The sequence below is a fragment of the Carcharodon carcharias genome, chromosome 7 (genome assembly GCF_017639515.1).
Source record: "Carcharodon carcharias isolate sCarCar2 chromosome 7, sCarCar2.pri, whole genome shotgun sequence".
In the NCBI taxonomy this organism is placed as follows: Eukaryota; Metazoa; Chordata; class Chondrichthyes; order Lamniformes; family Lamnidae; genus Carcharodon; species Carcharodon carcharias.
Window position 1 is genome coordinate 110960832 of NC_054473.1, and position 25211 is coordinate 110986042.

Here is a 25211-nt window from a genome sequence, read left to right on the forward strand (position 1 = left end):
TGATTTATAGTTAGAACTCCGAGATGAGGGTGTGAAAGGAATTTTCCTGCACCTGCACGGATTACAAACCAAATGGCACAAAATCCAGAATTTTCCAAGCTACTCTCTCCATGTGCAGTAGCCACTTAACATGTGAGGCATATTAGGGCCTTTACCAATGAACCTGCAGACTATTTTAAGGAGAGCACCCACTTGGAGAAGGTTTAGTTAGGAGGAAGCACTAGAGAAAGTGGGGGTCTTTTCATTAGGATATTGAAAGCCAAGAGGAGGTCTGATAGAGGTGTTGAAAATTCGGAGGGGTTTTTGATCAGACAAACTGAGAAAAGCTCTTTCCATTGTTCAGTGAATTGATAACTAAAGAACATAAACTTACCATCATCACCAAAAGAACGAAGAGGCAGATAAGGAGAATAATTCATTTATATTTGTAATCCAGAGAGTTGTAAGAACATGGAGCCACGGTAGCAAACTTGGTTTTAAAAGGCAAGTGGATAAATATTTGAGAAAAAAATTAAGAATATATGAGGGAAGGGATTAAGTGGATAATTCACTCAGAAAGCTGTTACAAGTACGATGGGCCCAATTTAAGATGCCCTATATACATAAATCCACATAAGTCATTGTACTTCAAAGTAAGCTATTATTTCATCATGTTAGCATTTTGCACTGTTTCTAAGAAACTCTGTTAGGCTAACATAAATGTGTAGCTTTTTCAAATGCACATAGGCCTGATATAAAGAACAGGCTTAGCTCTAACCCATTATGATATGGTTCAGAGTTAATGGGCAGGGTCGTAGCATGGGCTGTACAGTAAAACAGAGACAAATTTTCACATTTCCTGCGTATGCAAAATGGTCAGCAGGGGGATGGGCTGCCCATTTCAAAATGCGCTGGATATCCTGTTTTCATCAACAATAATCAGGCAGGATGTAAAATGGATAGCGGATCTGCTACAGTGAAAAGTGAAAATTTGCCCAAAATTAAAGTTGCTTTTTGTGCCTGTCAGCTCCAACATGCAGAAGGCGAGATGGAGAGAGCAAGAGAGAAATCAAGTCTCTAGCCGATGAGGGCAAGGGTCAGAGCCTCAGCAGCTGTTGGAAGAGGCAGTATCCTTCAGGGTTCTTGGGAACCAAGCTGATGTGAGAAAGGAAAATCACCTTGGGCTTAGGCATCTAGCTATACCATAGGACATAGCCTGAGATGGCAGTCAGGGAAATTAACGTGTTTAGAGGAAAAGCACATAGGAGCCAACAACAGCCACTGGTCTCCGAGCTTAATTAGCTGACTCACCCACACTACGAACCGCAGCTTGAACTGAGCACTCTGTATGGACCAGCATGCCTAGAGGTGCCTTTACCAAGTGGATGACTAATGGAGCAAGGATGCAGTACTTTTTATCTGAATGCACCACACTGCCCAAATCTCATCTACCCACGCACCAGGCTGGATTCATGGACACTGAGACACACCCCTCACCATTGTACGCAGATCCTTCAGCTGGTTCCGTAGCTGGAAGAGTTCTGTTGACGTTAAGAGAATGGAGTTGAGAGTTTGGACCATGGTGGAAGCAAACTTGAGGTCTTCTTCCCGAAGGAGGATTTCAGCCATGGAATGAAAGATGTTCTCGGCATTTAACAGGAGGCACAGCTGCCTGGGAATAGGAAATGAGGAAGACGTTAAAGGAAAGTTATAGTACAGCTTGGGTTAAAACAGTGTGACTCATATAACAACTTGCACTTATACAGTACTTTTAATGCAGTACATCATTCCCAGGAGCTTCAAAGGAGTGTTATCAGTCAGAATATGGCACCGAACCACACAAGATATTAGGGCAGGTGATGGAGTAAAAATTTGGTCAAAGAGTTAGGTGTTGAAGAAGGACCAAGAGGTGGAGAAATTTAGGGAGGGAATTCAAGAACCTAGAAGCTAAGCAGCTGAAAGCAGTTACCAATGGTGGGGCAAAGGACGCACAACCGCCTAGAACTAGAAGAACGCAGATAGATCAGAGTTGTGGGGCTGGGGGAAGTTACAGAGATAGGTAGGAGTGACGCCATGGTGGGATTTGAGAACAATGATGAAAACTATAGATCATAAAATATTTGCAGAATAAATAGTATACTCCCTAGAGGAAGGAATAGTGCACTCAAACACACACCAACACCAATATGGCCAGTGCTGCAATCACCCACCCAACCACCACCCCCTCAAATCCACAAACATACACCCCCAGCCTACACACTACCACCTATGCAGCAAATGACAATGCAGGTACAGAGCGTGCTCTGTAAGCATAATAAACTGAATTCATTAACCAGAACAGTGCATTCAAAGAATTTTGAGATACCTAGTTGTACCTGCAAAACGTTACACATTAAAATGCTTTTACAAAGTACACGTGAATTTAAGCATTCCTGTAAAATGTTACAATTCTGTGTGAAATGAAGTACAGGAGAAAAGAAAAGAATGTAAAACTTCGGACTTTTTCTCTGTGCTGAAGTGATGGCTCTTGCTGAAGTACAGATCCACGTTGTGTGCAGAGCTCAGTCACCTCATTCAAGGGACATCATGTCTGAAAATAGACAGAGTATTGCTATAGGAAGGGTATGAAAAAGAGTTGGGGATTAGGGACATGAAGGAACAGCAAGGACTGGGGAGAAAATGAAACATAAAAGAAGGAGAGGAACCAGAGATGGGGGAAGAAGAGGAACCAAGGGTTGCAAGGGAACAATAGGGACTGGGGTGGGTCAGGGTTGGTGGGCGGAGAACACGAGGGATTGAGAAGGACTGGGAGGGCTGATGAATGGGAAGATGGGGGGGAGGGCAGGGGTGGGGAGAAAGATGATAGAGTGTCAGGGTGGGATGGGGGTGAGGGAAGAGTCAAACGACAGGGGAGAAGAGAAACAGAAGGACAGGGGGACAAGGGATTAAAGGAGGGGTCTCACTCTTATCCTCACTTGATGCTCATACTTGGTGGCAGAGGTTACAAGGACCTATTGCCATCTTTATCCTCTCCCAAGCCTGGCTATGGATACCTATTGTAGTACTATCAATGGTGCCTCAACCACGACCAATTGGAGTCACTCGTACAATACATTATGGTTCCATCACTATCATATTTGCTGTGCTTATTCATATATATTTGGCCAATAAAGCTAACTCTATTGGGTAAATTTACACAGGCCAGGATCATTTCCAATGCTGAGACATGGTCTGTCTAGGATGGTAATGGTAACTGCTCACTGCCAACCAGCATGAGAAACAGTGGACAGAGCAGGTTGGAGCCTGGGATTTTCCCACTCTGCACGACTAAGCCTCACTTCAATGCTCAAAACACATCACTGTGCAGAAAGATCCAATTCTCTCAGGGGTTCAATTCTCATGGGAGGTGCTGATGACAAGACTCCTCCTTAAGGAGCTATTTGATAATGGAGCGGTTGCCTCTCATGTTAATCCTTGGATCAGGACAAAATCCAGGCAACAATAAATGAGACTTAGAGATAAAGCAAGCTGGCAAAACTGCTAAAAGCCAGAATAGGTGACACATGCCTCAAGCAAAAATTTAAAATGAAGTCTAAAAATAAATTTTAAAAATTAGCAATTCGGACAGGGTATTTATATGGAGCTCAGTCAGAGATCGTCACTTCAGCACCTGTCTAATGCCAAATGCCATTGATAAGATAATGTACTCAAGTTCATTAGTTGAACACTAATAACTTTCACAGCTACATTCTGAGCAGTAATTATCTCTTTTATCAACGGCACTTCTGCTACGATCAATCCCAATTTGGAAGCAATTTTCTCATTCTAGCAGTACCTTTGTTCTTCCCCCACTGAATACCGCACAGGACATAATGGGGGTTAGAAGTGGGCCGGAAGGAAAAATACTTGCATTTTATATTGCACCTTTAGGGGCCAAAGAGGTCTTCAAAATTCTGCAAAGTTTTCTTTGGGCCGACAGAATCAGGACCATAATTTTAAAATATTCATGGATAAGCTCAATAAAGAATTCAGGAGAATGCTTCTTTACCCAGAGAGCAGTTAGAATGTGGAAGCTGATACCACATGGAGCAGTTGAGAGCTTAGATAAAAACAGAAAATACTAGAAAAACTCAGCAGGTCCAGCAGCATCTGTGGAGAGAGAAACAAGAGTGAGCATTTTGAGTCCAATATGACTCGAAATGTTAACACTTGTTTCTCTCTCCACAGATGCTACCAGACCTGCTGACTTTTTCCTGGATTTTCTGTTTTTGTTGCAGATCTCCAGCATATTGCTTTTACATTAGTTGAGAATTTAGCTGCATTTAAGAGGAAGTTAGCTCAGTACCCAAGAGTGAAAGGGAGAGAAGGATATACTGATAGAGAGTAAGATGAAGAAGGGTGGGAGGAGGCTTGTATAGAGCATTAAACCTGCACAATCCAGTTGAGCTGGATGGCCTCAGGGCTGTGCTGTAAATTCCAGGTAATATCTGTATCAAAAGGATCAAAGAATTCTTCACTTTCAAGTTGTTACTCTGGAGAGCAAACACAGCAGCCACTTTGCACCTAATATCCCTCTGACACTAATGTGATGAGTACAAGTTAACCTCGCCTTGATGATGTTGGCTGAAATGCCTGGAAAACTGCCTGTTCTTTGAATGGGATCTTTGAATAATTATCCAACAGCAACTTAGACACAGCCATTGGAAAACACCCCATGGCTCAATCAGACAAAAATGGATGGTAAGACAAAGGAGCACTTATTTAGAAGCGGGTGACCAATAGTTGCTCAGAGATGCTTTTTGAGGAATATCTTAACAGAAGGGGCAAAGGTCAATGAGGGATTGGGGTTTAAAGCAGGAATTCCACAGTGTGGGGCCTGGGCAGCATGGTCACCAATTGTTGGATAAATGTAGGAGGAACAATGTGTAAGAGGTCAGAGTCTGAGAAATGGAAGGGTCTGGGCGAGGCGTGGAGGAGTTTTTAGAGCTGAAGGGAGTTACTCAAATGGGATGGAGCAAGGGCATAAGAGGATTTAAACACGAGGATGAGAATTTGAAATTGGACGAGCTGGGTACTGGGAGGCAATGTGGGTGAACAAGGAGAGGGGTAGGCAGGACCTGGTGCAGGGTCGGGTACATGCAGCACGGTTTTAGGTGAGATCAAGTTACAGGGTATGGGTGATGAGATGTCACCCAGAAGAGCAGTGCAACAGTCAGGACTGGAGGTGACAATGACGTGAATGCAGCTAGGGTGAGGATGGGTGGAGCAGGTGATGATACAGAAGTAGAATTAGTTGGTCTCTGATTATGAAAAGAAAATAAGGTTGGAAAGCTCGGGGCAAATAGAATGCTGGAGGTTGTCAACGGTTTGCTTCTAGATGATTTAATGGCACAAATAGAGGTAAATTGGTATGATCTAATTGCCACCATGAAAACATGGCTACAGGGTGACCAAGACTGGGAACTTAATATTTCCTGATATTTAATATTTAGGAGGGACAGGCAAAATACTGATAATAAGGATGGGATCAGTAGGGAAAAGGGAGTATCTCAGATTGGGAGAACAAAATGTGGAATTGGTTCAGATGGAGCTATGAAACAGCAAAGGGTAGCAATAAGAGATAATCTAACCATCGCCCCAAACATTCAATTGCATTACCATCGCTGAATCCCCCTATAGCAAAATCCTGGGGGTTACCATTGACCAAAAACTGAACTGGACTAACCATATAAATACTGTGGCTACAGGGGCAGGTCAGAGGCTAGGAATCCTGTGGTGAGTAACTCACCTCCTGACTCCCCAAAGCCTGTCCACCATCTACAAGGCACAAGTCAGGAGAGTGATGGAATACTCCCCAATTGCCTTGATAAGTGCAACTCCCAGAACACTGAAGAAGCTTGACACCATCCAGGACAAAGCAGCCTGCTTGATTGGTACCCCATCCACATTCACTCCCTCCACCACCGGCACATAGTAGCAGCAGTGTGTACCATTTACAAGATGCACTGCAGGAATTCACTAAGGATCCTTCGACACCGTTCCTTCACTCCTTCCTTAACAGCACTGTGGGTGTACCTACACCACATGGACTGCAACGGTTCAAGAAGGCAGCTCACTACTACCTTCTCAAGGGCAACTAGGGGTGGCAATAAATGCTGGCCCAGCCAGCGAAGCCCACACCCCGTAAATGAATAAAAAAACATTGGTGGGAATTTTTAATAGGCCAGCAAACATTAATACCATGGCACACACTATCACCAATCAGGAGATTAGAGAAGCATGTAGCATGGGTAATACAGTAATCATGACTTCAATCTGCATATAGGCTGGGTAAATCTAATGAGCATTAATGCCATGGAAGATGAGTTTCAGGAGTGTGTTAGGGATGGTTTTCTGGAGTATGTTGAAGAACCGATGAGAGCACAGGCTATTTTAGATCTAGTATTGTGTAACGAGAAAGGGCTAATTAATAATCTTGTTGTTAAAGTGATAATATGATAGAATTTTACATTATGTTTGAAAGTGAGGTAGTTCAATCTGAAGCCAGGGTGTTAAATTTGAACAAAGGAAATTATGAAGGTATAAGGGGCAAATTGGCTGAGGTAGATTGGGAAAATACGTTAAAAGATATAACAGTACATAGGCAATGGATAGTTTTTAAAGAATTATTACATGGTTTTCAGCAATTATACATTCCTTCAAGGCACAAAAACCCAAAAAGAAACATCAGTCAACCATGGCTAACAAAGGAAGTTAAGGATTGTACAGGATTAAAAGAAAAAGGCCTATAAAGTTGCCAGAAATAGTGGTAAACCAGAGGACTGGGAGCTTTTTAGAATACAGCAAAGGAGGACAAAGAAAGTGATAAAGAAAGGGAGAATAGAATATGAATGTAAAGTAGCAAACTTAAAAACAGACAGTAAAAGCTTCTATGGGAATGATAAAAAGGAAATAAAAATAGCAAATGCTGGAAAAACCTAGTAGGTTTGGCAGCATCTGCGGAGAGAGGAACAGAGTTAACGTTTGAATCCGTGTGACTCTTCTTCAGAGCTAAAGAGAGGTAGAAATATGATGGATTTTATACTGTTTAAGACGGGGTGGAGCAAAATGGAAGGTCAAAAATAGGTGAGAACTCAGGAGGGATTGGGCAAAGATGTCATGGTCACAGGACGAAGGGAGCGTTAATGATAGTGTTAAAGACTAAAGAAGGTGCAACAAGGGTCAATACTCTGAGAAAGCAAAGCATAAGAACAAGTGATGAATGGCCCTGTGAGTGGCAGCGGGTGGAGGGGCAGGGGAAAGGGGGAAAAATTGGATTAAAAAAAGCGATCAGGCTGCACGAGAGAGTTCATAGTCTGAATTTATTGAACTCAAAAATGTTAAATGCAGAAAGCTGTAAAGTGCCCAATCCTCCAGTTTGCATTGGGCTTCACTGGAACATTGCAGCAGGCCAAGGACAGACGTGGGCACGAGAGCAAGGTGGTGAATTGAAATAGCGAGTGACAGGAAGGTCCTGGTTATGCTTGTGGACTGAGCGAAGGTGTTCTGCACTTAACGCTGAATTCAACAAGTCCAGGCCACGAACTCTCTCCTCCATCTTGACCCTTTTTTAATTCATTTTTCTTCCCCAACCTCCCTCATCCTACCAACCACCACAGAGCTGTCACTTGTTCTTACTTTTGCTTTCACAGAGCATTGACAATTGTCCTGCTATTAACGTATTCTAATGTCTTACCTTTATGCCACTATCAGCACCTGCTTTAGCCCTTACCACTGCCATTAACACTCCCTTTGTCTTGTGTCCATGACACTTGTCAATCTCTCCTTAGCTGTCACCTTTCCCTGACTTTCTATCTCGTTCCACCTACTCCACCCCATCTTAAACTGTATAAAATTCATCACATTTCTACCCCTCTTTAACTCTAAAGAGTCATATAGACTCAAAACGTTAACTCTGTTTCTTTCTCCACAGATGCTGCCAGACCAGCTGAGTTTTTTCAGCATTTTCTGTTTTTATTTCAGATTTCCAGCAACTACAGTACTTTGCTTTTATATTATTGTAAAAATGAAATGCTTGGCTAAGAGGCCATTACATTAATGTAGGGCCATTACAGGAAGAGTCTGGAGATTTTATAATGGGGAATAGTGAAATGGCAGAGACACTCAACTTTGTGTCTGTCTTCACTATGGAAGAAACGAGAAATCTACCAGAATTAGAGATCCAAGGGACTAGGGCGAATGAGGAATTTAAGGAAATTAGTATTAGTAAAAAAGTTGTAGTGGAGAAATCAATGGGACTGAAGATTGATAAGTCCCTGGGACCTGATTTTCACATCAAGTGTTGAAGGAGGTAACAATGGATGCATTGGTGATCATCTTCCAAAATTCTATAGATTCTGGAATGGTTCCTGCAGATTGGAAAGTTGGAAATGTCATCACAATATTTAAGAAGGGAAGGAGAGAAGAGAGAAAGCCGGGAACTATGGACCTGTTAGCCTTACACCAGTAATAGGAAAATGCTGGAATCTGTCATAAAGGATGTGATGAATGGACAATTAAGTAATAATAGTCTAATTGGGCAAAGTCAGCATGGATTTATGAATGGGGAATCATGTTTGACAAACCTGTTGGGAGATCTTTTGAGGATGTTACTAACAGAATTGATAAAGGGAGCCAGTAGACTTAGTGTACTTGGTTTTCAGAAGGCTTTCAATAAAGTCTCCCACAGGAGGTTGGTGAGCAAAATTAAAGGACATGGGATAGGAGGTAATATACTGGCATGGATTAAGGATTGGTTAATAGGTAGAAAACAGAGAGTAGGGATAAATGGATCATTCTCACGTTGGCAGGCTGTGACTAGTGGGGTATCGCAAGGATCAGTGCTTGGGCCCCAGCTGTTCACAATATATATCAATGATTTGGATGTGGGGGCCAAATGTAATATTTCCAAGTTCACGGATGACACAAAGCTAGGTGGAAATATGTGCTGTGAGGAAAATGCAAAGCTGTTTCATGGGGATTTGAATAGACTTAAGTGAGTGGGCACAAACATGGCAGATGGAATATAATGTGGAAAAACGTGAGGTTATCCACATACAAGGTAGGTGGAACAGATGTGCAGAGTATTTCTTAAATGGCAAGAGATTAGAAAGTGTAGATGTACAAAGGGACTTGGGTGTCTTTGTCAATAAGTCACTGAAAGCTAACATGCAGGTGTAGCAAGCAATTAGGAAGGCTAATGGTATGCTGTTATTTATTGCAAGAGGATTTGAGTACAGCAGTAGTGAAATCTTGCTTCAATTGTATAGAACCTTTGTTAGACTGCGCCTGGAGTAGTGTGTGCAGTTTTGGTCCCTTTACCTTAGGAAGGATATTATTACCATAGAGGGAGTGCAACGAATGTTCACCAGACCAACTCCTAGGATGGTGGGACTGTCCTATGAAGAGAGATTGGGGAAATTGGGCCTGTATTCTCTAGAGGTTCAAAGAATGAGAGGTGATTTATTTGAAACCTACAAAATGCTTAAAGAGATAGACAGGGTAGATGCTAGTAAGATGATTTCCCTGGTTGGGGAGCCTAGAACCAAGGGACACAATTTCAAAATAAGGGGGAAGCCATTTAGTACCGAGATGAGGAGAAACTCAGAGGGTTGTGAATCTTTGGAATTCTCTACCCCAGAGGACCGTGGAAGCTCAGTCATTGAGTGTGTTTAAAACAGAGTTTGACAGATTTCCAAATACAAATAACATAAAGGGATATGGGGATAGTGTGGGAAAAAGGTATTGAAGTGGATGATCGGCCATGATTGTACTGAGTGTCAGAGCAGGCTCGATGGGCTGAATGGCCTACTCTTGCTCCTGTGTTCACTGTGAGAGAGCAGACAGTGAATGGGAATGGAATTGATGGTCAGTGTACCGTGTGCGTGCGTTTGTGTGCGTGCGTGTGCATGTGCGCGAGAGAGAGAGAAAGAGTGCAAGGGTGAGAGCATGCATATGATTGAGTGCGCATGCGACTGAGTTCATGTGTGAATGAGTGCAAGTCTCGCTTTCTCTCTCAATTGGGCAGAGGGTCCATGTTTGCTCTGTGAAGAGTACCTAGAGCAGGGAGACTGATTATCTAAGACCAATCACTTCCCCTTTTGCAGGAACTTCAGCTCCCTGAAGAAGCTAGTTTGGAAAGACGCTGTGTACCTCTGTTTTTTGTTATAAGGGCTGTAGAGGAGGTGTCGATAAAAGCATAAGAATTGCTCGATGAGAAAAGACCATGGTTCATCTAGTTTGCCTTCTGCCATCTTGGCAGTTGAAAGATAATGGGAGTTGTTGACTAATCACAGTAATCAATCCCTGTTATTCTAGAACAGACTCAGACATGAGGTGAGGAAAACCCCAATGGTGGAGTGCTTTGGGAATCATTGGTCCGAAATCACCTGTTCCTCCCAAGTATGCTGCACTTACCATATATCAACTCTCAAATTATACATATGCTGCATCCAAAATTGTTATTTCTGAAAGAAATCTAATTTGCATTTGAATGAATCAATACAAATTGCTTCCATCATCTCCCTAGGCAGCAGGTTCCACGGATTGATCACTCGCTCATTCAAACATTATTTTCACAGATTAGCTTTAAAATTAGCTCCCTTCAAGCACAGGTCACATCCTGCACCCAATATATAACCAGCAGTAACACAGCACCTCTCATAATGATCCAATCTGGTTACAGCCAACCTGTAACTCCATCCAAATGGCCATTTATTCACAGATTGCAAACGTAAGCAAACTACTTGATCACAGAAGCATCGCTAATAAGCCTTGAGGTCCGTAACTGTGTATTGGCAGATGATGGGTGCAGAAAACTGGAGAAAAGAAAAATCAAAAGCCACCCAAAACCTTCCAACCTAAAATGCAAGATTAATGATATGCTCCATCCTTGAATCAAACAAATCACCAAAATTAAAGGGAAATAGATATCGCCAACCCTGCACCACTGAACAAGGTTATTGTGGTAACAAGCTTGTAACAACCACATTTTCAGACTGAAAGTGAGCTGAGCTATCACTGTGGATCAAACAGTTTAATTTATTTTTATGCTCAATAGAGTAATCAGCATCAGATAGGGTCAAACTGTTCATCACTGCCAGTCAAATAATACAAGGAGCTTGGGGAAATGGAAACGGGAGGGGTGGGGTGGGCTTTAAAATTATGAAGGGATTTGACATGGTTGATATTGGGCAAATGTTGCCATTTACGAGAAATTAAACACTAGGGATCATAAATATAAGATAGCTACTAATAAATCCAGTAAGGAATTAAAGGGACACTTCTTTAACCAGAGAGTGGTGAGAATGTGGAACTTGCTACCACAAGTAGTTGAGGCAAATAGCACAGATGTATTTAAGGGGAACATTAATTAGTACCAGGGAGAATAGGAGTATAAATCAGTGGGGCAAAGTGGACTAAGGTGGGAGGAGATTTTTGTGCAATGTTTCCTCAAATTTATTTTTAGAGTATGCAGGTGATTTATTTGTGAGGGCACAACTGCGCACACACAGTAACTTAAAGCAGCTAATTTGTACATGGTCTGCTTGGGTCTATACAACATATATAGCACCCCCCACCCTCCGCATATAAAATATAAAATCCAGAGGGGTCCTAACAGGGTGGATGTGGAAAGGATGTTTCCTCTTGTGGGAGAATCTAGGACTAGGGGTCACTGTTTAAAAATAAGGGGTCACCATTTAGGACAGAGATCAGGAGAACTTATTGCTCTCAGAAGGTCGTGAGTCTTTGGGACTAGGCTAGCTTGAATTCAAAAGAAGGAGTGAAATATTACACCTAACCAGCAGAAGTTTAGAAACTGTGTTTATTTTTCCCCAAAGATCACTGGTAAAATTGGTACTGTGATAAATTTTTATGATCAGGGAAGTAAAGTCCAAAGACAGAGTGAAACAATGGGAATTTGCATTCAAAAGGGAAGTATGTACAAAGGAGAGAAGACTGTGTGTAAAGGCAGGCATTTTAAGATCTAACAAAGGTGAAAAGCCTTCAGCATCTACGCCTCATGCTGCTTTCTAAAATGGACTGAAGTTAAGAAAACTCACTTTGAATTGGATTGCTCAGGGTATCATTTCTTTGCCTGGGTCTTTTAAAATCAATGCGTCTTACTGTTGCCTTAACAGAGCTGTAACTGGGAGTCAGATTAATTAGGGGATTTAGAAGTTATTATAGTAGTAATTTGTAGATATATGTATGTGCTCAAAATCATTTCTCTTATTAAAAAATTTTTAATCTAGTTTTGTGAAAACCTATAAGGCTTGGTGGTCTTATTACTACTGAATTCAAAGCCCACATCTCAAAACATACAAATTGCAAAAATAGTTGTGGCAGTTTTCTCAAGTTTCTCTCTGAGATTTGAACAATTCAGCATTTACCATTGACTGTGCCATAACACTGCTCCTATTTCGTGTCTTCATATGTTGATTTTCGGATTGCTGCACAGCTTACAGGGAACATTGGTTGTGTGGAGCATAAAAGTTGACATAGACTAATGGGCTGAATGGCCTATTTCTAGGCTGTAAATTCTAGGTAAAACAACCAGGCAGCTCCATTGTTTATGGCTATTTCAGGGAGTGTCTATTGACATTGTGGGTGGACTTCACTCTGTAGTTGTATCAAGCATCAGGGATTCCTCCTGGTTGTATCATGCTATCCCTGCATCCTCAAGTCCAGGCTTGGCCTGCAGATATCTGCATGGATAGTTTGGGTAAAATAACTAAGGCTTTTCTTTTTGAACAGGCATAAAATGTGTCTTTTTTCTATTTCTTGATATCTCCTGCCACACACCACCATAAGCAAGCTGTCAAAAGTCACTGAGTGAATTTTGAACTCATGTTGAAATAGACACCTACACACCTGCTGTATAAATATGCACACCATCATTTTTTTTCCAATTTAGCATCTCAATGAAATAAATGCTGAGAAGTCAACAGCTGAATAAGGTTAAACACATTTCCTTTGTAAGGTGAAGGGTTAACTTATGAGGAAAGGTTGTACAGATTGGGACTGTATCCATTGGAGGTTAGAAGAATGAGAGATGATCTTGTTGAAACATATGAGATTCTGAGGGGGCTTGACAGGGTGGATGCTGAGAGAATTTTCCCCTTGTGAGAGGGGCTAGAACTAGGAGAAACAGTTCAAAAATAAGGGGTAAAAGCAAAATACTGCGGGTGCTGGAAATCTGAAATAAAAACAGAAATTGCTGGAAAATCTCAGCATGATTGGCAGCATCTGTGGAGAGAGAAACTGAGTTAACGTTTCGAGTCTGTATGACTCCTCTTCAGAGGTCAAGATTTTATACTGATTAAGAGGGGCTAGGGCAGGTGGAATGAGATAGCTGTCACCTATCCCTGACGTCTTAAGGGGAGATTGACAAAGATGTCATGGACTCAAGACAAAGGGAGTATATGGTGGTGTTAAAGAGTAAAGGAGGAGCTGATAGTGGCATAAAGGTAAGATAGCAGAAGGTGTTAAAAGCAGATCGAGGGTCAGCACTCTGAAAGCAAAGCATTAAGAACAATTGTCAGGTGACCCTGTGGGGGAGGATTGGTTTGGGGAGAAAGGATAAAAGATGCTACCAGGCCTGCTGAGTTTTTCCAGCATTTTCTGTTTTTATTTCATGCTCCATCATTCGATGAGAGCATGGCTGATTTGATAATCCCCAACAAAAACAAAAATAGCTGGAAAAGCTCAGCAGATCTGACAACATTTGCGGAGAGGAATACAGTTAACGATTCGAGTCCGTATTTCCAGCATCCGCAGTATTTTGCTTTTATCTTACTGATAATCCTCAACTCCACTTTCCTGCCTTTTCCCCATAATCCTTGATTCCCTTACTGATTAAAATTCTGTCTATCTCAGCCTTGAATATATATGAGGAGAATTTTTTCTCTCTCAAGGGGTCATTAGTCTGTGCAATTCTCTTACACAGAGAGCAGTGGAGGCAGGTTCATTGGGCATTTTTAAGGCTATGTGAGATAAATTCTTGATTGATCAGGGAGTCAAAGGGTATAAGGGGTAGCTAGGAAAGTGGAGTTGAGGCCATAATCATATCAATCATGATCTTATCAAATGGTGGAGCATGCTCGAGGGTTCGAATGGCCTACTCTTGCTCCTAATTCATATGTTTGTACGCTTTTACTTGCGGTGAAGCTGTGCCCCAAACTATGTGCTCACAGCAGTTGTGTTAACATAAGGCAAACCATGACTGGAAAACAGTGAGAAGCTCGTGGCAATGGGTTGGGGCTGCAGCACAAGAAAAGAGGCGCATCTGATGGTTCAAATATATCTTAATCTTTTCTCTATTCCATTTAGGACCTGAGGACCCTCTCATTAGGCTCTAATCCTCAGTGCCCCTCATCCTTCATGTACTGATATACTTTGGTTCAACATTGATGAGAACCAGGATTGGCTTGACATTGATGCAAACCGCAAATGGGGAATAATTGGGAATGCAAAGCTAGCCAGCTCCAATCCTGTGAGACCATACCATGAGTGAGTTTGCAAGGCACAACTCTCAGCAGCTACCGATACCAAACGTGCACCTGTAGCATTCTGCTTTTAAAGGAGAAAGATTGTTGTGTTGGATAAATTGAAATCTGATGTATTTTATCCACACTGTGTATGTTTGCTTACTCAGTGCATCTTTCTGCATATCAATTGGGAGAATATTAGCTCAGCTCAAAATATTGGTTAACATTGAACATTATGCCTTTCTGATTGTTGCCTTCCACTGATTGTTACCCCTCCACTCCCCCAACCTTTCTGATTATTCCATTCAGCTTTGAATCTATACAAGGCACAACTGGAGGGAATAAGAGGCCAAAGATGATTTTAAACCATGCATCAAGCTGCCTTTAACTCCCATTTCAAATGTCAGCGGAGAAGTAAAGTGTTCAGTCATCAACCTGAACAAGAACATACAAAAGTTCCATTTCCTCTGTCCAGCAACACCAGAGTTGCAGGCTCCACGTTTCTCAGCAGCTATCGATATCAAACCTGTACCTGTAGCATTCCTCATTTCAAGTGGTCGGGTTGCTCAATGAATCTGAGAGGTTGCACCCTGTACTGTGCACAAAATGTTCAAGCTGAAGCTGCATTTTCAGCTCAGTTAATTTGGTAGTTTTTTTTTTTTACAGACAGTTCAAATGTATACAATCTGTACAAAGTATGAATAGTATGAATTATCACAAGTGATGGAGAGAGTTTGCTCCCAAGCACTAGGCTGACTCTGTGATTTTAATTATAACAAACTGCTGCTGCCTGAGGCTCAATAAATCACACTGAGTCATGAATGACTTTCTGTAGGAGGCTTCCCGCACGCAGACATCGGCAAGCACTGAGCTGGAAGAGCTGTTGCCTGGCAACCAAGCCCTGGCTGATGAGCATCGCTCTCTATCCCAAGAAAAGGAGATGCTTGTAAGTGAGAGGAGGGGGATAAGGAGATGGATGTTTTTTTTTTTACACAGCAAGCAGAAGCACCAAGGGAAAGATTCAGAGCTGAATGTAAGAATCAGAATGATGGGGGAGGGGGAGCAGGGAGCGAAGGAGGGGAAGGAAGGGCGGGGGTGGGGAAATTTTGGAAGGCAACAATCAGAAAGACACAATATTCAACATCAAACAAGATTTTGAGCTATTATTCTCCCTATTGATATGCAGGAAGATGCACTGAGTGAGCAAACATGCACAGTATGGATAAAATACATCAGCTGATTACGATTTATTCAACACAACAATTTTTCTCCTTTTTCCTTACCCTTACTGAATGAATGGGGATCCCTCCCAATCTGTATGCTCATTTTTACGAGGGCAGTAACTGAGGAGCTACAATTGCCTTCAGCACCGCTGGAAGGGAGAATAAATATCAGCCAGGGTTTCATACTATTCATACTTTGTACACACATGCACGTATGCGTGTGTGTGTGTATATAAACAGTGGGAAAGGCAGGATTGGGCTGGGTTCTGGGGACTTCATTGGTGGGCTGTCTGTGCAATGAGATGATGCCCACAAATAGCATCATCAGAAGAGGGGAAAAAAAAACAAAATCATCTTTACTGTTTGCCCCAAGGTAACTATTATCCCATATTTTTATAGAAATGGAGAAATGTGATTGTTCAGTCTGCTCTCATTAGAGGTTACTGGCAGTGTAGGGGGGAGGGGGAGCAGGGGGGATGTGGGGGGAGAAGAGGGCTCCAGTGTAGGAGACGAGGGGAGAGTTACAGTGTGGGAGCAGAGATAGGAGCAGGCACCAGTGTAGGGGAGCAGTGGTGAATAAAACTGCTGAGCTAGGTCACAAATTGCTATTCTGGTGGGGGAAACATGATAAAGTGGAATATAAATTGATCTTGGGCAGTCACACAATAGAAAATTGGCAGCTTGTTTTGCTCAAGATTAATTTATATCCCCATGATTTTTAACAGAATCTTGGTTGAGGTTAGGGCAGGACTGGGACTCAATACTCTACCCCTCCAGAGCGTTGTGCAAGACAAATGAGTGGAGGGGCAGTACTGCTAATCAAAGCTTTCATTTTAGCAAATAGGATGTTATTGGGAGCCAGTGTAAAGCTTGAATCTATTTTGTTGGAGTTAAGGAATAAGAGCAGAATCCATTGGAAAAGTATTACAAACTACCAAATAGTGGAAAGGAGGCAGAGGATGAAATGTGTAAACAAATTAGAGACAAATAACTGGGATAACAGTAATGTAAGTGAAAGAGAAGGGGAGGGTTTTCTGTCTAGATCAGTGTATTTTTTTTATTCATTCATGGGACATGGGTCTTGCTGGCTAGGCCAACATTTATTGCCCATCCCTAATTGCCCTTGTTCAACGGGTATTTTAGAGTCAACTATATTGCTGTGTGGTAGACCAGGTAAAATTTCCTTTCCTAAAGAACATTAGTGAACCAGATGGGTTTTTATGACAATCGACAACTATTTCATGGTCATCATCAGACTTTTAATTCCAGGTTTTTATTGAATTCAAATTCCACCATCTGCATGGTGGGATTTGAACCCAGGTCCCCACAGCATTACCCTAGGTCTTTGGAATACCAGTGCAGTGGCAATACAACTGTGCCACCACCTCCCCAAATACTGTTAACACAAGGGAGCAGTTGGTGCTGAATCTAGTTCTTCAAATGAAGTTGGATGAAGTAAGGGTAGGGGGCATCTAAAAAAGTGATCAGGTCAGTATTAGGTTTGATTAAGAATTGAAGAGTGGACAAGCTAAGAATAAAGAGCTTGACTGGAAAAAAACAATTTCAGCAGGATAAAAGAATCAGTCTAATAAACTGGCAAGAAAAACGCAGATATGACAGTGGACAAACAATGAGATTGATTCAAACTTAATGTACAAATCAAACACATTTCAACGGGAAATAAGGGGTGAAGTAAAGGAGATGCACAATAATCTGGACTACATTAGATAAGCAGAGAAATTAAAATTGAAACAGGATTTCAAGAGGAGTTTGACAAATCTAGGGCTTTAACAGAACAGAAAATCACTGTTAAAATAGAGGAAGGAAAAAGGATTTGGAAGAAAAGGAAAATGACAAAGGATTTTACAAGCACAAAATGTGGAAGAACATTTAAAAGAGTAGGGTTGATTAGAAATTAAAAAGGACACGTTCTTAAAGGGAAATAGTTGAGATACTGCGCAAGCATATTTCCTCGGTTTCCTGGAAGTGAAGGGTATTAGGAATAAAACCATCCAAGATGACATTAAGGAGCAATCAGATAGGAAAACGATGACGAGGGGGTATTAAAAAAGTTGTTGCTGCTCACAAGTGAAAAAGGTACTGCATCCTAGGATACCAAGGGAAGTCAGAGTGGAAATAGAAGTGGCTCTGACCACAACCTTTTAAACATCCTTTGATAAAGAAATTGCATCAGACAATGGGACAGTTGGGAATGCAAAATCTGTGCTCAGAAAGGTAAGGATAGGCCAGTCAACCTAACTTTGGTATTGGGTAAGCATCTACCGCCATCGCTAAGGGACATGTTAAAGTTCACTTATAAGGGCATAGGCTAATCAATGAGGCAGTAGATGTGCAAAAAAATTCATATCTGACAAAAAGAACTCAAAATGCTATAACAATGGAATTTCAAAAAATATTTATAAAAACAAAAAACTGCGGATGCTGGAAATCCAAAACAAAAACAGAATTACCTGGAAAAACTCAGCAGGTCTGGCAGCATCGGTGGAGAAGAAAAGAGTTGACGTTTTGAGTCCTCATGACCCTTCGACAGAACTTGACAGAACAGTTCTGTCGAAGGGTCATGAGGACTCGAAACGTCAACTCTTTTCTTCTCCGCCGATGCTGCCAGACCTGCTGAGGTTTCCATGTAATTCTGTTTTTGTTTCAAAATATATTTGATCAAATGATTATTGACAAAATGAAAGCACACAGTACTAATGGGAATGTGGTAGAAGGGTTAGGAATTTGGGATTCTGGTTCTCACAACAGCACTGAAAAGTTAAGCAAAAAATGTGAAGACTGTGGAGGAATACAGAGGTAGTTCACTACACCAGAGAATGACAGGCCTTTGATTATGTGGGCAGACTTGAGAAACTAGGCTTGCGAGAGCTGAGAAGGTTAACAAAAAGGCATTCAAAATTATGAGCACTGTGATAAAATAAATTGGGAAAACCATTTCGATTAAGAGGTCAATCAACAACTAGAGTTTATAAATTTAAAGATAATAACCAAATGGATGAAGGCTGCATTAAGATGAATTATTTTGTTCACATAGAGGATGTGCTAACAAAAACTGAGACTGAAGCAGAATGCACAAGTTGATAAATATTTGAAAAAGCATTTGGAAAGAGGGACTTTAGTCTATGACCTTCTGGCTAAGAGGTGAGAGCTCTACCACTCAGGTAAAGTTAGAAAAGTACAGATGGCGTGCAAGCTTTTCATTCCTAGACAGTGATACAGATCTAGGGGTTCCAATGACTCAGATGATTAGAGCAAAGTTGAGTGGATTCCGGAAGTAAATCTGAATGCTGAGGTTAGGTTATACCTGATCTCAGTTTATCTCTGTTGCTGAAGATAGTTGAGCCTAAGGCACTAGCCTGAAGAACTGAGTGTGATGGGATACTCTCTACTTGTCTGGATGAGTGCAGCTCCAACAAAACTCAAGAAGCTCAACACCATCCAGGACAAAGCAGCCCACTTAATTGGTACCCCATCCACCTCCTTAAACATTCACTCCCTCCGCCATCGACAGACAGTGATGCAGTGTGTACCACCTACAAGAGGCACTGCAGCAACTCACCAAGGCTCCTTTGACAGTACCTTCCAAACCCATGACCTAGAAGGACAAGGGCAGCAGACACATGGGAATACCACCACCTGGGAGTTCCCCTTCAAGCCACACACCATCCTGACTTGGAAATATATCACTGTTCCTTCACTGTCGCTGGGTCAAAACCCTGGAACTCCCTTTCTAATAGAATTGTGGGTGTACTCTCACCATGGATTGCAGCAAGAAGGCAATTCGCCACCACCTTCTCAATGGCAATTAGGGATGGGTAATAAATGCTGGCCTAGCCAGCGACGTTCACATCCTGTGAACAGATAATTAAAAATCTGGTGTGCATTCTTAAAATAAATGCTGCCCAATAAAAGGAAACTGCAAGCCCAACACACAAATACAGCAAATTGTACAGAATCTGACAACCCTGATTGCCCATCCCCCACCCCTGTCCCCTGTGCGTCAATTCAGAACAGATGCACCAAAAGGACTTTAACCAGCCTATCACACTTATACGGAACTGACATAAGTATGTGCGGCCAACGGTTCATTCTGCATTTTTCCACTTGCACAGATAAAAAGATATCTCATTCCTGTGTCTAACATGACACACACCAGTGTTAACAAAACTGAGAAACTTGCAGCAAGCCACAGATCAGAATGATAACTGCCACAAACTGGGTGACAGTAGAAAATGAGCATGTTACACATGTTTATTCCTGTTCACAGTTTTAAGGATTATTTTGAATTGGGGAAATGCAGAAAATGGCAGATACAATGCCCCTATCCCCCATCAGCAACACCTCATGTTGCAAACACCCCAATCTTTGAGAAACTTACATGTCATTGTAGACCCTTGGAAATTACCAAAGGATCAGATTTTCTGCAAAGTCAGCTGGTTCCTAACATCTCCATTCTCAATCAACCCAAAGCAACATGTAAAATGTGAGAACTGTTGAGGTGATAGGAGCTAAGATAAAAATCTGTGCAGTGAAAGCAGCACCAATGTCTCCCTTCCTTTGTTCCCCATTTAAATGTTCATGCCCAAAGTTGGACCTGGCATTTACGTAGCACCTGTAATGTAGTAAAATGTTCCAAGAATTTTGACACTGAGCCACACGAAGAGATATCAGGACAGGCAATCAAAGGTTAGTCAGAGGTAAATTCTAAGGAGTGTCTTAAAATGAGGAGCAGCTTAGGGAGGGAATTCCAGAACTTAGGGTCTAGATAACTGAAGGCACAGCTGTCTCCAGCAGGACAAAGGCAGTGGAAGGATGAACAAGAGGCCTGAATTCAAAGATTTTTCTGAGTGCTGTAGGAGGTCATAGAGACAGGGAGAGGTGAGGCCATGGAGGAATTTGAACACAAGGATGAGAATTTTAAATTTGAGGTGAATGGGGCTTGGTGCGAGTTAGGAAACAGGCAACAGAGTTTATGAAGAAGAAAAGAGTTGACGTTTCGAGTCCTCATGACCCTTCGACAGAACTTGAGTTCGAGTCCAAGAAAGAGTTGAAATATAAGCTGGTTTAAGGTGTGTGTGGGGGGGGGGGGGAGAGAGAGAGAGAGAGAGAGAGGGAGAAGTGGAGGGGGGGTGTGGTTGTAGGGACAAACAAGCAGTGATAGACGCAGTGATAGAGGACTCGAAACGTCAACTCTTTTCTTCTCCGCCGATGCTGCCAGACCTGCTGAGTTTTTCCAGGTAATTCTGTTTTTGTTTTGGATTTCCAGCATCCGCAGTTTTTTTATTTTTATAACAGAGTTTATGGTTGAGCTCAAGTTTACAGATTGTAAAAGATTGAAGGCTGGCTAGGAAAGCCTTGAAATAGGCTGGAAATGAGGAGCCTTTGGAACAGCAGTTAGTTGGATAGGGTGACATGTGGGTGTGGAGGATATAGGATCAGGTTCAATTGTGATGTGCTCCATAACATGTAGGCATTCTGAACTCTCAAATGAAGAATAGCCACTTGGGTAATGCTGGTGCCCATGAGATCTGTAACCAACTGCTTTCAGGAGAAGAGGAGGAGAAAACAGTGGTGTGCGGGCAAGGCGGCAATGATGAGGATTACAAGAAGTTGCTGGCCATTGTTCAGGAAAGTCAAATGTATAAGAGATATAAATCCACTCAACTATATGGTGGATGCAGAATCAATAGTAACTTTCAAAACAACATACTTGAAAAGGAAACATTTGTCAGGTTATGAGAAAAGGACAAGGGAGTAGGAAAATGGGATAGCTCTTTCAAAGAGCTGGCACAAGAACTATGGGCCTTTTATGAAGGAATTAAAATTATGAGCTGAAACGCATGATTGACAGAATCCAAATGCAGATTATTTGCAGATTCTCTTCAAAGATATTTCTACTTGAAGTTCAGTAACATCAGCTTCAGGATCAGTGCTCTCTTTAATGAGCACTACCCAAGGGCCTGCGCTAAACACTCAACACTATAGCACAAATACAGAACTGTAAGAGCAGAGATTGCCTTTAACAATTTGCTCTGTTTGAACAGAAAGTGCTGTCACCCTCTTTGACATCAGTTATCAAGACTGCAGATGTGTCTGGACATCGAGATGAACTGGTCGAGTAAGGGGTGATGTGTCCCTGGGAATGTTGAAATGATCAATGCAATATGGGAGCTTCGGGAGGAATATTTGTTCAGAGATCAGTTAGAAGGGAGTGTCAGAGGCTGGAGCGAGGGGGCTATCAGGGTATGGCAGATGGTGGCGGGAGCTAGAACTGAGGAATTATGCTAGGGTGGGCTGTGGACCATGAAGATAGTTGGCAGGGTGGTGGTCAGGCTGCCATGGTCAGCAGTGGGAACCGTAGGAGCAATTTAATACTGTCACTGATAAAATCAGTGATGGGAGTTTTCTTGGAGTAATACTGCAGCTGGTTGGGTGGGGGAGATTATACCATATTACACCAAAGAATCATATAAGAGTAGGGAAAATTGACAATAGGGCAAACTTAAAGGCTTTGTATCTGAATGCATGTAGCATACGGAATAAAACTTATGAGTTAACAGCACAAATTGAGAAAAATAGGTATGATTTGGTGGCGATTACTGAGACATGGTTACAGGGAGAACAGGTTTGGGAGTTGAATATCCAAGGGTACTGAGTGTTTTGGAAGGATAGGCAAGAAAGAAAAGGAGGTGGTGTAGCTTTGTTAGCAAAGGGAGAGAGCAGTGCTGTAGTGAGGAATGACATAGGCACTGGAAAGCAAGACGTAGAGTCAGTCTGGGTAGAAATAAGAAATAGCAAGGGAAAGAAGTCCCTGGTGGGAGTAACCTATAGGTCCCCAAACAGTAGTTCAGCAGTAGGGCACAGTATAAACCAGGAAAGACTGGGAGCATGTAAGAAAGGCATGGCAATAATCATGGGTGATTTTAATATGCATATAGACTGGACTAATCAAATTGGCAAGGGAGCATCAAGGGAGACTTCAAAGAGTGTATTAGAGATTGTTTCTTGGAGCAGGTTATTCGGGATTTGGTTTTGTGTAATGAGATGGGATTAATTAATGATCTCATAGTAAAGGATCCTCTAGGGAAGTGATCATAGTATGCTAGAATTTCAAGTTCAGTTTGAGAGCGAGAAACTTGAGTCCCATACTAGTGTTCTGGAGTTAAACAAAAGTAACTACGTAGGCATGAGGGCAGATTTGGCCCTAGTGGACTGGGCAGGAAGACTACAAGGTGGCACAGTTGATGAACAGTGGCAGATATTTAAGGGGATATTAAATTCCAAGTAAAATATATTCCAAAGAGGAGGAAAGATGGTAAGAGGGGGGAAAAGCATCCATGGCTAAGCAAGGAAGTTGAGGATAACATAAAGGCAAAAACTAAGGCATACCAAATTGCAAAGGTCAGTGGCATGCTGGAAGTTGGGAAACTTTTAAAGATCAACAAAAGGCTACCAAAAAACAATAAAAAGAGCAAAGGTAAATTATGAAAGAAAGCTAGTGCAAAATGTAAAAGCTCAAAGCAAAAGCTTCTACAAGTATATAAACGGAAAGAGAGTAGTAGCTAAAGTAAACGTTGGTCCCTTGGAGGATGAGACTGGGGGGGTTAAAAGTGGGAAAAGCAGAGACGCTTAATCAATATTTTGCCTCAGTTTTCACGGTGGAGGACACTAGTACCACCCCAATAGTAGCAGGCAATGCAGAGGCTATAGAGAAGGAGGAACTTAGAACAAGCACCATCGCTAGAGAAAAAGTACTGAGCAAACTACTGAAATTAAAGGGTGACAAGTCCCCAGGGCCTGATGGCTTTCATCCCAGGGTCTTAAAGGAAGTGGCAGCAGAGATAGTGGATGCATTGGCTATAATATTCCAAAATTCCCTGGATTCTGGAAAGGTTCCAGTGGATTGGTAAAATGCTAATATAACGCCCTTTTGCAAAATAAAAGGGGTGGGGGGAGGCAGAAAGTAGGAAACTATAGACCAGTTAGTTTAACGTCTGTCATTGAGAAATTGTTGGAATCCATTATTAAGGAAGTAGTAATGGAGCATTGGGAAAGTCAAAATGCAATCCAACACAGTCAACATGGTTTTATGAAGGGTAAATCGTGTTTGACTAATTTGCTAGAGTTCTTTGAAGATGTGACAAGCAAAATGGATAATGTGGATCCTGTAGATGTAGTATATCTGGACTTCCAGGAGGCCTTTGATAAGGTGTCACACAAAAGATTAATTCACAAGATAAGGTCACATGGAGTTAAGGGTAATATATTAGCTTGGATAGAGGATTGGCTAACCAACAGAAAGCAGAGAGTCGGAATAAATGGGTCTTTTTCTGGATGGTAAGCTGTAACTAGTGAGGTGCCACAGAGCTCGGACCTTGGGCCCCAACTATTTACAATCTATATTAATGACTTGGATTCAGGGATAGAAGATACTATAGCTAAATTTGCAGATGACACCAAAACAGGTGAGAAAGTAAGTTGCAATGAAGAAATAAGAAATTTACTAATGGATATGGACAGGTTAGGTGAATGTGCCAAAATTTGGCAGATGGAGTTTAACGTGGATAAGTGTGAGGTTATCCATTTTGGTAGGAAGAATAAAAAGGTGACTTATTATTTAAATGGAGAGAAACTTCAGAATGCTTCAGTGTAGAGGGAACTGGATGTCCTCGTGCATGAATCGCTGAAAGCTAGTAATAAGGCAGGCAAATGGAATTTTGGCATTTATTGCTAAAGGAATAGAGTGAAATAGGGAAGTGTTGTTGCAATTGTACAAGGCATTGGTGAGACTGCATCTGGGATACTGTGCACAGTTTTGGTCCCCTTACTTGACGAAGGATGTAGTTGCATTGAAGGTGATTCAGAGGAGGTTCACCAGATTGACTCCAGAGATGTGGGGCTTGTCTTATGAGGAGAGATTGAGCAGTTTAGGCTGATACTCGCTAGAGTTTAGAGGGATGAGAGGAGATCTAATTGAGGTATGACAAAGTAGACTTGGAGCGGATGTTTTCCCTGGAGCGGATCTTTTAGGCTAAGGGGTGGTAGATTTAAGTCAGAGATGAGGAGGAATTACTCAAAGAGTCGTGAATATGTGGAATTCACCACCTCAGAGTGCAGTGGATGCCGGGACGCTGAATAAGTTTGAGGAAATAGTCAGATTTTTAATCATTTAATAGGTTGAAAGGTTATGGGGAGAGGGTGGGAAATTGGAGTTGAGGCTGAAATGAGATCAGCCATGATTGTATTGAATGGTGGGGCAGGCTCCATGGGCTGAATTGCCTACTCCTGCTCCTAGTTTCTTATGTTCTTATAATACATTAGTGCTTTTTAAATAATACAGGCCTCCCAATTTGCTGTGCAGAATCTCATGCTAAGGAAAGGCAAATCTTAATGTAAAAGGGAACCGGCTTTTAAATGGCTGATTGCTTTTAAAAGTGGAGGAGAAATGCACTCAAACAGT

At 41.9% G+C, this 25211-nt stretch overlaps 1 protein-coding gene across 7 annotated transcripts in view; it reads right to left on the bottom strand.

Annotated features, from left to right (window-relative positions):
• Nucleotides 1-25211, bottom strand: part of vac14 (vac14 homolog (S. cerevisiae)) — a 449264-nt gene that overhangs the window by 100133 nt on the left and 323920 nt on the right. For all 7 annotated transcript variants that reach the window (XM_041191735.1, XM_041191734.1, XM_041191731.1 and 4 more), the window contains exon 16: nucleotides 1477-1651. In XM_041191735.1, coding sequence (XP_041047669.1) covers nucleotides 1477-1651 — 175 coding nt within the window. The remainder of the gene's footprint in view (nucleotides 1-1476; nucleotides 1652-25211) is intronic.